Source organism: Pecten maximus, chromosome 3 (genome assembly GCF_902652985.1).
Source record: "Pecten maximus chromosome 3, xPecMax1.1, whole genome shotgun sequence".
Taxonomy (NCBI): Eukaryota; Metazoa; Mollusca; class Bivalvia; order Pectinida; family Pectinidae; genus Pecten; species Pecten maximus.
In genome coordinates, this window is record NC_047017.1 from 17,661,955 (window position 1) to 17,677,369 (window position 15,415).

Below are 15,415 nucleotides of genomic sequence, written 5' to 3' on the forward strand. Positions count from 1 at the left end.
TAATTATCGCCATATGTTAAAAAAAGTTAGGTTGTACTTTACTCAACATTTGTAGAGGGCTATTCACTCCAGTTCTACTCTTTCTTAGAGTTTCGCTCAATCTTTGGGTTTATGCATTTACGGTTTGTGTAATAAATATTACTTACTCTTTGTTGAGGTCTACTCACCCGCTTTAAGCTTTCGTATTCTGGTTTCAGCCATGACGCATGGTTTGGAGAATAGCTTGCAATCAGGTTACCAATGTCTTCCTTCTGACTGGTCTCAAATACGAAACATCTTTGTTGACATTCCCCTTCAATTGAACTCTTCAATTCCAAAGTTATGTAATTATCATTGGGATCAATAGTGATGGTTTCAATGTCCGAGTACGTAAATGCGTGGATGACGGATTTGTCCCTGGCCTTGACAAACTTGATGCCGTCCATATTGATAGCAAGGATGGAATCACTGGTGTGTGACCAGAGTCCCTTGTGGACGATCGGGAAGAGCGTACACCCGTAGAGCGGAAACTGTTTTACACAGGTGATGTACCATACTTGCGCCTCCAGCTCCGTTTTACCTCGTCCAAAGTGCTGAAAAGTCACAAATAACACTCTAGTCAGATATCTATGATGTGGACAAACTGTGCTGAAAAGTCACAAATAACACTCTAGTCAGATATCTATGATGTGGACAAACTGTGCTGAAAAGTCACAAATAACACTCTAGTCAGATATCTATGATGTGGACAAACTGACATTTTTTTACACCTACTCCATAGTAGAACTAGCAATAGCAGACACTTTATAGGTGTCTATCATTTAAATGCATTTTTATTTTTTTTTAATTGTGTATCCTTTCTTTCTAGCACAAATATCAAATCTGTTTGGATAAGCACATTAGGGTCATGATGTAAGAAGCAGATCAATGCAATGACCTAAAATTTCTTGTGTTTTAAAACAGGTGTATACATGGGTATTTGTGTTTTGTATGGATGGTAACAAGATGACCATATTATACTATCCTCAAATCTATCAACAATGACAATTAAAGGAGCTGATAGGGGTTGACAAACGTCAGACTGATTGGAAATTACAGAAGAAACAAGTCAATTCAGTACAAATGTCATTCCAACCTAATTTGATACAAATTTCAAGGCCTATGGAAATACCTACCCTGTGGGCAGACGCCACTTCCTCACACCAGTCACGCCCAGGTAAGTTAAGGATCCTCTCACATAGGTACTGTTCTACCTCTACGTACCTGTAACAGCAAGTCTCAGGTCACAGGGGCAAGTAACATATCGTAACAAAGAGAAATATAAAGGTAAATACTGAAATTTCACTGATGCAAACTTTATTCTCTGTGTGTAAAGAAGACAATAATTTAGTTACAGGGGAACTTCAGGAATACGCATGGGAATTTCCACTATTTAAGGACCCCAACGAAGCAAATAAATTGTTTGTTTCTTTTAGATAATGCTCGAGGGAACCTACATCTTGATTGGAAGAAAATTATAAATTTGTGGAGAAGACTGTAAAAAAAAAATTCTAAAAATCTATTTCTAGTAACCATCTAGTAAACAATCTTGCTATATTAATCTTATTTTTTTATTTTTTTTTCAGATTTTCTTCCAGACAGAAAAGGAACATAATCAGATAGTTCAGCTGGTGATTAACATGTTTAGTGACTACATGGCAGAGAGATTCAGTGTACCTGGAGTCCTTGCCCTCCTCATACTCCCCACACACCACCTGGGCCTGAAGGCCTGCCAGTTGTAGTGCTACCTTGTCTGACACAGGAAACTCATCCTAAAAACAAGGAAGAAGGTAGGTCACATTACTTTCCGATAGATAATGTACAAAACATTGATTTCTGATGAAACATAGAGCAAATGAAAACGCTAAGAAAAACATGTTTTTGTTCCCATTAAATTCTACCATCTGTACTTACTCTTATCACTTTGTTGACAGCCTCAGCGTACAGAAGGCGGTACTCCACAGGGTCGTTTGGAATGTCATGAATATGTTTGTATACACGTTTACGGAACACCAGCCTGGCATCAGAGCCTCCTATTGCCATTTTTGGTCCTTTCTTAGACACAGTGTCATATTTCTTTGGAATTGAAGACATCCTTTCATGACTGCCAAAAAAGAGAGAAAATATTCAATCATAACTATAAAACTTAAGTTATAGAACCTAAAAAGATGACAGAAGCAAACACCAATCATTTTCTTTTTCTTTTGTCTTTTCCAAGACTTTGAGTTTAGTTTCAATTAATATAAGTACTTTGAAGAAATAGGAATGACAAAAAATGAAGACTTGAATTATTTACCCAATGATAAAAGTAATACTAGGAAAGTATCTACTTATAATAGATAGTTTTAATATCAAACTTACATTTCCCACTGAGCCAAAACATCTGCAACATACTCATATCCCTTGATGTATCTCTCATAATCACTGGTTACCTGTGAATCAAAGCATTATATACACAATGTAGTAAAGAGAATCCCAAGAGAGAAATAGAAAATGTTAAAAAAAATTAATTTAAGAAATCTCATTGAACTTTAATTAAAGCAAATCCACTGACAAAGAATGATATTATTAATGGAGGTCTGTTAAATAAGACAAAAATATCAAGAAACCTGAAAATGTCTAAGAAAATGCCCCTGTTGCTACTTGACACCACAAAACACAGTTTGGTGAGGATTGAATCGGACATCGGACATGGGTAACACTATATGCCCCCCATTTCATGGCAGGGACATAAAAAGGATTATTATGATAAATTTTGTGGTATATTTGTGACTGTACATACCTCATACAGGGCCCAACCCTCGACAGCCCTCAGACCAATCTTCCTGGCCACGTTATCTAACACCTCCAGAGTCGTGTCGCACGGCATGATGGTGATGCCCTTTGTCTTCCCATCCATAAAGTATACCTTACATACCAGTGGACTCAGGTTCTGTACACTCTGTAAGTTATATATATAATCAGCTTAATATTCTATACAGAGAATTTGACATATCTAAAGAAACTGAAGAAAATATGAACCTAATATATGTTGGGATATAAAGATATTTTACAGATCCTTATCTATGTTGGGATATTAAGATATTTTACAGACATAGTCTTTATTCAGAATCAATACATAATTTCCTGTATACAAGTATACTTAATCAGACAACAATTTCCTATCTTGTGTCATTAAATCTAGAACCTCTCAATGTTACTGGTGATTTGACAAGTCCTTACAGACAAATAAAAGTAACTTACCATGATTTCTGCTGTTGATGGTGGGAATTTGCGAGCCATAGCTCGGGGCACGGTCAGATGTCTGTGACATTGTAGGGCAAACTTTCCCACCATACTGTCACTGCAGCTTTTCTTCACATAACACAGGATATACTGGAAGTCAGAGAATTTTAATATACTATTGTATATCATCACATATTAACTTTTATAGAAGGTATAGAATTAATAGATACTGTTATAATGAGGAGTTAGGTGCAGCTGTACTAAGAAATTGTGGCTTTGTTGTACAAACTTTTTTCATCTTATGGAGATGAATGCAGTTGTATTAATGTAGCTATAGTCAGAAAATGCAAGATTTTGGCTTATGAATTGGTAATCCTTTACACACTGAGACAAGCTGTATTCATCTTAATGAGGGGAAAGTTGTTATACTCAAATCAGACCTGTACAGGGTACTGGTACTCACCTTGTGAAGGGTTTTACTGGGGGAGAAAGCAGCGGTACTCAGACACAGTAACACCCAGGCCTGTATGAGCCAGTTTCTATCTGGGTTCTGATTTATCTGTCGGATGATCTGACACAGAATCTCATCACGAAGTTCTATCCTCTCCAAGCCTGCCTTGATCATGTTCTGGACAACCGTCAGGGCGTTGGTGTCCTTGATCTCATCCTTTATGTACTCTGTGATGTCCTGAAATTATTTTTAATAAAATTGCACCCAGTACTGCAGATATTGCAAGAAATACTATATAACATAAGATTTCGATTGTGTGCCTGGTGGTGAAAATTGTGACGGAACCTCCAATATAAAAAGAATGAATTTTAATAACTTATCTGCTTGACTACTTGCCAGTTTAAGAGTGCACCCACAAATGGTTGTACAACAAAATATTCAAAACAGATACAAACCACAAAGGTAAATATGATAAACATTTCCTACATTAGTATTAGCAGAGTTGTAAGTACCTGCTGAAGCAGGCTTGTTATTTTATTTGGTGACAGAATGAGACAGATATTTTGAGGTGCTGTAGTTACCTTGAATATCATACAAGCCTGGTGGTTATTCTCTGGGTCATGGAGATGGACATGTGAGGTGGGAATCACCCCTGTTTTACTGAAGGTCAGCATCTCCTCCTTACTCACTAGGTCCTACAACACAGAGACAGTGACATATACAAAACACTTTAATACAGTGTTAATGTTTCCACAAAACACTCTCATGTAGTGTGAATGATTCAAATAACGTAAGGATTTATAACAGCAAAACACAAAACAATAACATACACTGAAAAAAAAGAATGTAAGTACTTTACACAAGAAAATATTTCTGAAATTATTAAAGCTCTTGTATTTGAATATCTGAACTTGTCTTTGCTTCACCTTTCAAATAGTCAACCTATATAGAATACAGAATTTACAAATTTTACACTACATATTGTTGTGTATTTGAAGTCTTTTGAAATGTTCAGGTTATAAAGACTCCATTATATGTGAACAATAAGTTATAAAACTTAAAAATCATTGTGTCGTCAATGGAAACAACTTACTTCTGCCGAGTGTCTCTTCTTTCGTAGACTTTTCATGATGGTACCGCCTACATCCTTAACATGGTCATTGAAATATTTATTGGCAAATTCCTGAATATCATAGTAGTAATCCTCGGCTAAGAAGCCATTTTCTCGGACTGGAGTCGTTGGAGTTATCTCCCCATTGGGTAGTTGTCTGGCAATAGGTGGCACCCTTTGTTGTGGATGTTGAGATGGTATACCACCATCATCTGACTTATCTGACATCATACGATGAAGTTTCCGTTCAGTTGTGGGTGACAGGACTTCTACATATGATGGGGGCAGTTCTGAAGACTTGCGTCCAGTCTTGAGGTCTATAGATGGAGGACGCTTGGTCACTCTGGCTGTTACAGCCTCTGGTGGTGGGGGTGGGGCCGGAATAGTTGGGGGTGGTGGCAGTATCGGTGGGCGTTTGGTCGGAGGCGTATCAACACCTTTTTCAAATTGTGATAAAACATTCTGCATTTCTAGGATTTCTGACATGTTGTCGTCATATGACGATAGGGACTCAAATGTTTCTGATGTGGGAGTAGCAATCGATAGTGATGAAGGGGGACGTGTCGATGATTGTAAAGGTAATGAGGGTGGTGGGCAAGGAGGACCAATATTTGGAGGTGGGGGAGGGGGTGGGGGACCTCCTACTGATGGTACAGGGGGCGGTGGAGGAGGAGGGGCTGGTACATAGTCATCCTCCAATGGTGGCGGCGGTGGGATGCAAATTTCTGGTGGAAGTGAGCGGGGAGATAAGGGACCTGTTGAACTGCGAGAAGATGTTCTGCCGGGAGGGGCAGGTGCCGGACCAGGTGGAGGAGGAGGAATAATCGGGCCCACAGAGTCGGTCATCGCTGGGGGAGGTGGAAGGTCTTCAAATGGTGGGAGGGGCAGCTCTTCATAAATCGACTCTTGCATCTGTGGTGGAGGTGGGGGTAGATCCTGGCCATTAACAATGCGGTCCAAATCCTCCAGAATATCTGTTTCTTCCTGTTTTGCCTCCTCCTTAGTCTTTTCCTGAAGAACAACATAAAGACTTTTGTTAACAAGTCACTACTTTCATCTGAACTACTGCAGCACCACTTGTCTTACCATGTTATAATACAGATTCATTTAAATATTGATTTTTTTCTATGATATTGAATTAAGATATGAAATGATGATACAGTCAATATTCTTGTGACAAGATGCATGACTGGATATGAAGTGAAAATATTGTTTACTTAGCATCCTAATCCTGAATTTTCATGTTGGGGAAGGTTTGGTTTCTAGTTTTATCTTGCTTTCAGAATAATTGAAGAATTCTAAATGACAATTTTCTTGTATTTTCCATATTTATTCATTTTGTTTTGCATGGTTTAATATCATATTACTACAACCATTGTATCTTTAATATAATTTACCTGACACTTCTGGTACATTAATTGAACCTTTTGTTTGGAAAATTAAATCATTTAAGAAAACAATTAACTTTTTATGATGTCTGTTTTGGGAATTAAAATCATTTGTACCCCCAAACAAACCCATAAAACAAGTCTCTACCATGTCTTCAGTTAGCAGGTCGTTGAGAAGCTCAAACTCTTCGTTGATTTTATCAAGGGCTTGTTGTGTAGATCCTTTGGCGTCTTTGTTGTTTTCGTGTTTTTCCTCCTGGAGGAAGCTGAACATGTCATCAAGGTTGAGATTGGTGGGAGATACTGGCGGGTTGAAGTGTGTCCACATAGACCCTATCAGGCTGGTCAGCGAGTCCAACTCTGACTGGGAGGCTCTGTATATAGAAAAAGTAAATGCTTAGCTTTATAGTCAAACCATCAACTCTGACTGCAAGACTCTGTATATAGAAAAGGTAATGCTTAGTCAAGCCATCAATCTGACTGTGAGGCTGAAAGTAATGCTTAGTCAAGCCATCAATTCGGACTGGGAGGCTTGGTATACAGAAAAAGGAATTCACTTACTAAAACCATCAATTCTCATCATGAAAAGATTAAAATGGTTCTCAATATTATTAGATATCAAACAAAAGATGAGCTAGTCTAAACAAATCTATTTGTCTACGTTTCTATACAACCCATCTTAATAATCTATAATAAGTGCAGGCTCCCAAAATTTTGCATTGACACCATATAAAAAGGCTTGGAATCAAATGATGATATTTCATATTATGTCAAGTCAGCCTGAAGATGCTTTTTTAACAAATATTAGCAACATGTATTATTGATCAATAGAATCTTACACTCATTTGCATTTCATATGTGATCAATAAAACCTGATGGAGTTTTCATTTTCTGTTTTATCTGTTTTATAATTTCATACAAAATAAAAAAAAAAAAAATCTTATAAAATGATATGGTCTTATGTGATTTGATAAATATGAACAATCCACACATAACACTTATCACTTTGACATTGACATGCAAAATCTTTTGTATAAATTCACAACGAAAATTGTGTGCTGTTCTAATAGAGAGTTAACCAGAACTATTTGCTATATATCAATGGTGTTTACATTCCAGAAACAAAACTGAAAAATTTACCCCGAAACCTTCAACACAGAATATCTCGACAGTCTCATTCGTAAAAAAAAAAAAAAAAAAAAAAAAATGAAAGTTATTTTCAATGTTGATACACAGATTCTGTTGAAACCAACTGTGTGGTTTGCTTGTCATCATTCCAATATATGCTTAGTAAGTTATATCATTAAAACCCTTCCCAGAAAGATTCACATCACCGAACCTAAAGTGACAACGTTATTTCCCTTGGGATAGTCATCGTGATGAAAAATAGAATGACATGACACCATTAAACTTGTTTACGAAACTACATTAAAGTAAGAGGCGATCATTATCATTTCACGAACGTTTCACTAATTGCCTGAGAACTGAGGTAATATCAGGGTGTCCATGGATAAGAGCTAGATGCCTCCAACACCTCGCCGATAGCAACAGTCTGTCATCTCATTTAAAGGTTTTCTAAATCAATATGGTGTCGGGGAAGAAAAGAAGCAGTGTAAAACCTGAGTAATCTGGACAATTTCTGCTTCTCTTCCAAGAACATCAGCATCATGTTGTCCCTCAAATACCTCCAGATTAACAAGGTTTCATTTAATTCAGTAAACGATGTCATCAGACTAACAAGGCCCCAATAAACAAAGTGACAAAAATATCCAAACTCAAAAGGTTCTATAAATTTTATTTTCTATATATATTTTTTTTTTAAAGTCCTTGAATGCAAACAAAATTGAGCAACAGGTGAAGTAAGCTATGAAAGCTTTTACAAGTAAGGTTTCCAAACTAGAAAGTTTTACTGTATACAGAAGTGTCCATTGTGCTACAAGTCAATTTTCCTGTACTGTTAAGAGCTAATTCAAGCACAAAACAACAAACATACTGGATATTGCTAAAGCAATACATGCCCCCCCCCCCCCCCCCCCCTTCCCCCCAAACAAAAAAATTAGTAACAGTGACCTTGACCCAAAAACCCTCAAACTCAAACTTATCCAAGATGTTATGGTCATCTACAATACTTTAATAATAATATGTTGTGGTGTTAAATTTCATCAGAATCCCTCATGGAATGAAGACATCATGGACAATATTCATAATCCTGCTTAGTTATGTCAAGACATCGCCTGTGACCACTATTAAACTAACAAACATTTATGCTGATGAAAACTTAATACATAAATGCAGGTACCAACACTTAATAGATTTTCCAGACAAATAAAACGGCATATCTTAACTTTACATCAAATTGCCTCTGTACAGAATTCTAGTGATCATCAAAACCTATTAGTGAAAGATGACAGGAGACGTGTACTCTAACATTGTCAAGTTCTTATCGAAATATATCCTGACAGAAAACCCCCTCCAAACCTTCAACAAGTTTGAATAAATGTGATCAAAGTGCCACGTATAATACAATATAAAGTTGATTAATGAAAATTACATTACAAGTCTTGTTGTGTATTTGTTACATCTGTCAGGCATATTGATCCTTGTGTCTGTAACATTTCCTACTATCACAAGCTGCTCACGCCAGTTAACACCGTTCAAGTCCTCATCCATGTGCTCTCTAATGGCTAGTAAAGCCTTAAGCAAGCTTATTCTGTCCGTTACTCACGAAAAGAGCACGATGAGATTCTCGGGATTGTTGACAGGCAAGGCAATTTGGAGAAATGAATGCTATGCAGTACCATAAATAAACACTTAAAAACCACATATTTGAGAGACATGATTGAAGAAATATACCAGGCCATGATACGCTCCCAGAACTTACCAATAGACCAAAAAGCCACGAACAAGACCAATGACTCATTGGCACTTATATACCACGTAAAACATCAATGCTCAATGGATCGCTGCTTCAACTGTAGTCTAAATCCAGTACACAGCCACTTTAATGCTACCAATAAACTCATCCAGATTTAGACATTTCTTTCAACCTATTTTGAGATATTTTGTCACCTCCTAGGTACCAATACTTAATGCCCTTAGCATCACTGACAAGTCCTAAAAGGATGAAACAGCTTAATGACGCAGTTAATTTTATTTTTGACTCTACTGTATCTAACTCTCATTGAAAGGTCCTAGTACCTTGTGTGTCTTCTGTTCAATTGATCTGTTATACTTCGATATCAACACTTTCAAAATGTCATAGCTTCAATGCTACCAGTATATGAAATCTGAATTGTTCTTAATTAATACATTGTACTATACCAAAAAGAAACTAACACTAAAATGCCATCATCACTTCAACACCACCATAATATATATATATATATATATACTCCATAGATCACTGCTTCTTTACTGTCTATACCCTGTATACTATCACTACCAAAATATTAGTGCATCAATGCCACCAGTATATGAAAGTTTCAATACTTCAAATATATTATCACTCCAATGTCACCAGTATATGAAAGTTTCAATACTATAAATATATTATCACTTCAATGCCACAATACATATAAACAGATTATTGCTTCTCTACTTTCAATACCCAGTACACTATCACTACCAAAGAATAAATACTTCATTACTTGAAATATAATATCAAACCATCATGTATGCTTAAATGTTCCTAAAATATCAAAGATTCAATGTCATCAATATAGTTGATGCAGCCAGTAGATTTATGCTTCAATGCCACCAATAGATCTATGCTTTATGCAATGCTACCCATAGTTCTATGCTTCAACAGAACTGCCAGAAGAACATATTTTCAATACCGGACTTACACGTAAGTCAGAGCTACCAAGAGATGGACACTGGAATGACACCTATAGAGTATCAGTTCAATGCCAACTAAGACAGTTTACTTACAAACAGACCAATGATCCAGTGCCAAGAGAAAGTAGCCACCAAAGAATCAATATCTACCAATACCTGTAGGCTTATCCTTGCAGTAACCAACCAATGCTAAGAGTCTCTAATTCAAATATATGTATTTACCATTAGTAACTTTTAACATATTTAACCCTATACTAGAAGCTATATATAGTCATCATTATGATACATGACATCTGTTGAAAATACATTTTTGACACTTCAGTAAACCTGTTGAAAATATGCTTTTGATATTTGAATTTTTTCAACAAAGATGATTAATTATTTAATACACATCTAGCCTGCAGCCATATTAACAAAACAAGAGGCCCATGTGCCTTGACGGTTAACTGAGTTTTAATATATTTTAGCAAATATTTGATCCCTGGGATCTTGAATGAAGGTTAAATTTAAGTCATTCGTTTGGACAATCATTATAGCCATTAACCCATGAATGCTACAAACCCAATAATATCAGGTATCTAGGCCTCTTGGTCATCAAGAAGAAGTTGTTTAAAAGATTTTAGCATATTTGACCCCTGTGACCTTGAATGAAAGTCAAGGTCATCCATTTGAATAAACTTGGTAGCCCTTTATCCCAGCATGCTGCACACCCAATATAAAGTCTCTGGTCAAGTTGGTAATTGAGAAGTTGAAAATGTAAATTGTTTACGACGAAGGACAAAAGGCTATCGCAATAGGTCAACTGAGACTTTGTCTGGGGTGACCTAAAAAGTTATAAGGCACATGATGAATTTTTACAACATTACAGAAACAAAGAACAATACAAAAAGAACACTTTTTTCTGACCAATGACCAAATTACATGGACAAGAATCAACACATTCTAAACATATTGAATTGTAATAAAAAATCATCAGCACTATACACTGTCTGACCATGACCCAGATAAAAGATCTGGCACGAGAACAAATGTCAGCTGATATGGAAGTTTCTAGATGATTGATAGATTGTATTGATGAATCCAATACACAATATCTAATTTGCATATCATATTAAGTAAATTTATGCTCAACAACATTTGTACACAATATACAAATCACTGTCTCCTTTGATTGGTAACTCAGAGTGAAAGCTGTGATTTGGAATAAGGTCAGCAAGATTAACAATGAGATTCCAATGAATACATTGAGTGTTGAAACTATCTCCGATTCTTAGGCATGACTGTTGGCCTGGACATTTTAGGCATTGTCAATATATCAAAGAAAATCAAAAAACCAATTAATATATCATGTAATATCAGAGATATTAGGTACAACTGTACAGGGAATACATGAAATGTTTTGAGGAGGTAAAGATTTAAGATGATTATAGAGAAAATCTAAAAACGGCAAAGATTTAAGATGAGTTTAGAGAAAATCTAAAAACGGCAGACAAAATACTGAAGCTGAATTTAATTTTTTTTATTTCAAGTTAAGTTACTGCCACATTCATTAAAGATGATTAACTAACCAATCAATATGTTTTGTAATATTAAAGAGATACGTGTACTGAAGATTGTTTGATGTCTTTATAAGGAATTAAATGTTTAAGATCATAATAGTTGCAAACCATAAAAGGCACAGACAAAATCTTTAAGCTGGATTATTTTTTTCAATACAAAGCTTAGCATTGTCAATTATCTTCAAAGATAATTAAAAGAACAATCAATATTATTTTGTAATATCAGTGATAAACTGAAGAATTAATGTCTTTGATGATTTAAATCTTTAAGATGATAATAAATGAAAATGATAAAAGATGCAGACAAATTACTGAAGCTGGATTTAGAAATTTAATGCAACTTAGGTATTTTCAATTTTCTTCTAAGATACTTAAATGACCAATGAATGTAATATAAGGGGGGAAACTCAGAAAACCTTTAAGGAAGTAAAACTTTAGGACAATGATAGATGAAATCTGAGCCACAGACAAAATACTGATGCTGGATTTTAGCAAAATCATCTATTAATGACAAGACGAGCAGTCAAACGTCACCAGTGACATCCAAGTTAGACCAGACAACAGACAAGCCTTCAGACTGACAAGACGCATGAGTGGACACTAACAAGAGCCATGGAACTTCAGACATGGTGATGGGATGACCTTTCAGACCAAGTCTGTAAGTTGTATTACGTAATCTATGAATAAATGAATTCAGTTAATGTAATATCTATGTAGTTATTCTGTTATATGTCCGAGACATTAAATATTCATTATTTCACAGAATGCCCTTGAGATAGATTAGCTGACAATTTTTTGTTTTCCATACTTTTCCAGGAAATGACAATTCTTTGTTTTCTATTCTTTTTCAGGTACTGACAATTTTTGTTTTCTATTCTTTTCCAGGTAATGACAATTTTTTGTTTTCTATTCTTTTTCAGGTAATGACAATTTTTTGTTTTCTATTCTTTTCCAGGTAATGACAATTTTTTGTTTTCTATTCTTTTCCAGGTAATGACAATTTTTGTTTTCTATTCCTTTCCAGGTAATGACAATTTTTGTTTTCTATTCCTTTCCAGGTACTGACAATTTTTTGTTTTCCATACTTTTCCAGGCAATGACAATTCTTTATTTTCTATTCTTTTTCAGGTACTGACAATTTTTGTTTTCTATTCTTTTCCAGGTAATGACAATTTTTGTTTTCTATTCTTTTCCAGGTAATACCACTGTGACTTCATCACAACCCTATCAATACTACCACCATATAAATCTTGTCACTCAAGGTCTTTGAAAGTTAATGAGTAATTTATTAGAGCATTAAATAAGAACACCACTGAACAACAAATTTGAGAACATCCTATATCACTTATATCATTTATTGTTGTGTTTGTTTAGATATAAGAGAGTGATATGTTTTTATCAACTGTGGCCTAGCATGGCACTGTTGCCATGACAATATGCAAATTTTGCATTAACATCAATTTGCACTATGAAGCAATGTGGAGCAACAATCTACCATCTCGCAGTTTAGTGTAACAATGTAGTTATGGACCAAAACGCCAAACATATTAACTATTTACCATATTCTATTGTAATGAAAATAACAGTGTAACAATTTGTTATGGACCAAACCACCTAACATTTTAACAATTAACCATCCTGCTGTAATCATAACGACATACGTATACTGCTGTAATTATAATGACATAAGCTTGCCTGGTTAAAATTGATTAACAAAATACTCCGGCAAACATCAATAGAATTGGTCACAACAATCATTTAGAAACAATAGTGCTTGCTATAATCATTCAGCCTGAAACTTTATAGACATAATGATTGTCAGGAGACTGAAACTGTTCTCGAGAGAAGTTTGACAGAAAGTTCCTGACACGAAACATTATCTGAAATGTTTGACAATTTCTAAGATTGGAATGACAGTCACCCAATAATTTTGATAGCTGTTGCATATGATGAGCATGCACAGCAGGAGATCTATGACAAGCTTCTGTGACGAAGTATTTACATGCAGTAAAAATCCTGGGACACGCAATGAAACGTTACTGAAAAATGTATACCACAATACAGTATGGATGCTGTGTTATCTCTCTAAATTTGAAGTGAACCCAATTCTCAGCTGAATTCAAAGACAAAATCATGATGTCATCTTAAATGCACATAGAACATTTTAGTTCTATAAATCAATAAACAACCATACACTGTGACACTTTTTGATGCTGAATTCTGATACACTATCTTAAATTTCAACATGATTCTCATATTCCAAAATAGAATAAACATAAGTATGCAATTGGTTCAATATGAGCCAATATGAATAAACAGAAACTCAGTATTCAACATAATGCTGCCTGAGCATGCTTAATGGAATTTGTCCCTTCCAGTTGGCATCCATACTGATTCAGAATGCAAGCTGACACTCTTATATACTAACAAAAATTCCTAGAAAGAAAGTCTTCCATTGAAACCTCCATCAAAGCCAGCATTTGTGACATTTCAAAGTTCTGCTTACTAAAACTGATTACAACATAGCAAATGTATCAAAGAGAAATTGCAATTATTTGAAAAATGAGTAGCATTATTTTGGTACAAGTCAGCATTTTAAAGAATGCCACATTAATGTTCATCAAAACTTAATGTAAAACTCTCAATTGTAATGTGGTACTAACCTGTGTCCTAGAGAATTGCCAGTGTGGATCTGCCACTGAGCACTGTACCTAGGCTTGTGTGAGAGACAGGCTTAACTGCTCGTCCTAATACCGCTTCTCAAATACCACCTCCCAATCTACAGCTACAGGGGACAATATACAGTCTCTACATATCAGCATAGCTATGGTTAAACAGGGATCAGCAAAGAATCTCGGTCTCTCTATAAATTTAATTCAGTATTGGGGTCAATTTAGAGTCTATATATATATACCTTAATTATTGGGGCCAATATTGAGTATCTCTATATAGTCTGAGTTACAGCCAGCCATTATTATAAGTTAAGCTGGAGCAATGTAACCAAAGAGTTACAGCCAGCCATTATTATAAGTTAAGCTGGAGCAATGTAACCAAAGAGTTACAGCCAGCCATTATTATAAGTTACGCTGGAGCAATGTAACCAAAGAGTTACAGCCAGCCATAATTATAAGTTAAGCTGGAGCAATGTAACCAAAGAGTTACGGCCAGCCATTATTATAAGTTACGCTGGAGCAATGTAACCAAAGAGTTACAGCCAGCCATTATTATAAGTTACGCTGGAGCAATGTAACCAAAGAGTTACGGCCAGCCATCAGTAGAAGTTAAGCTGGAGCAATGTAACCAAAGAGTTACAGCCAGCCATTTTATAATAAGTAATGCTGGAGCAATGTAACCAAAGAGTTACAGCCAGCCATTTTATAATAAGTAATGCTGGAGCAATGTAACCAAAGAGTTACAGCCAGCCATTTTATAATAAGTAATGCTGGAGCAATGTAACCAAAGAGTTACAGCCAGCCATTTTATAATAAGTAATGCTGGAGCAATGTAACCAAAGAGTTACAGCCAGCCATTTTATAATAAGTAATGCTGGAGCAATGTAACCAAAGAGTTACAGCCAGCCTTATGTATGACAGATACATAGACCTGTAACAAGAGTTACAGCAGTGTCTCATGGTAGAGCTGGAGCAATGTAACAAGAGTTACAGCCAGTTCTACAGACATCTATAGCTGAGTCTTGCCCCATGTGCCAAATTTATATTTTATATGTTTGTTGTATCAATTGTAGTATTTTTATGGATGAGTATGTTTATATATGTAAATAAATATGGTAACTATATATCTATCATCACTGTTATTTGTTCTATTT

At 35.5% G+C, this 15,415-nt stretch overlaps 1 protein-coding gene across 5 annotated transcripts in view; it reads right to left on the reverse strand.

Moving 5' to 3' along the window:
- Nucleotides 1-15,415, reverse strand: part of LOC117323408 (myosin-I heavy chain-like) — a 101,294-nt gene that overhangs the window by 18,406 nt on the left and 67,473 nt on the right. For all 5 annotated transcript variants that reach the window (XM_033878611.1, XM_033878610.1, XM_033878613.1 and 2 more), the window contains exons 18-28: nt 6,342-6,567; nt 4,788-5,816; nt 4,276-4,389; nt 3,707-3,931; nt 3,262-3,393; nt 2,801-2,959; nt 2,380-2,450; nt 1,933-2,122; nt 1,696-1,790; nt 1,155-1,242; nt 168-572 (exon numbers count right to left, since the gene is read on the reverse strand). In XM_033878611.1, the coding sequence (XP_033734502.1) occupies nt 168-572; nt 1,155-1,242; nt 1,696-1,790; nt 1,933-2,122; nt 2,380-2,450; nt 2,801-2,959; nt 3,262-3,393; nt 3,707-3,931; nt 4,276-4,389; nt 4,788-5,816; nt 6,342-6,567 (2,734 nt within the window). The remainder of the gene's footprint in view (nt 1-167; nt 573-1,154; nt 1,243-1,695; nt 1,791-1,932; nt 2,123-2,379; nt 2,451-2,800; nt 2,960-3,261; nt 3,394-3,706; nt 3,932-4,275; nt 4,390-4,787; nt 5,817-6,341; nt 6,568-15,415) is intronic.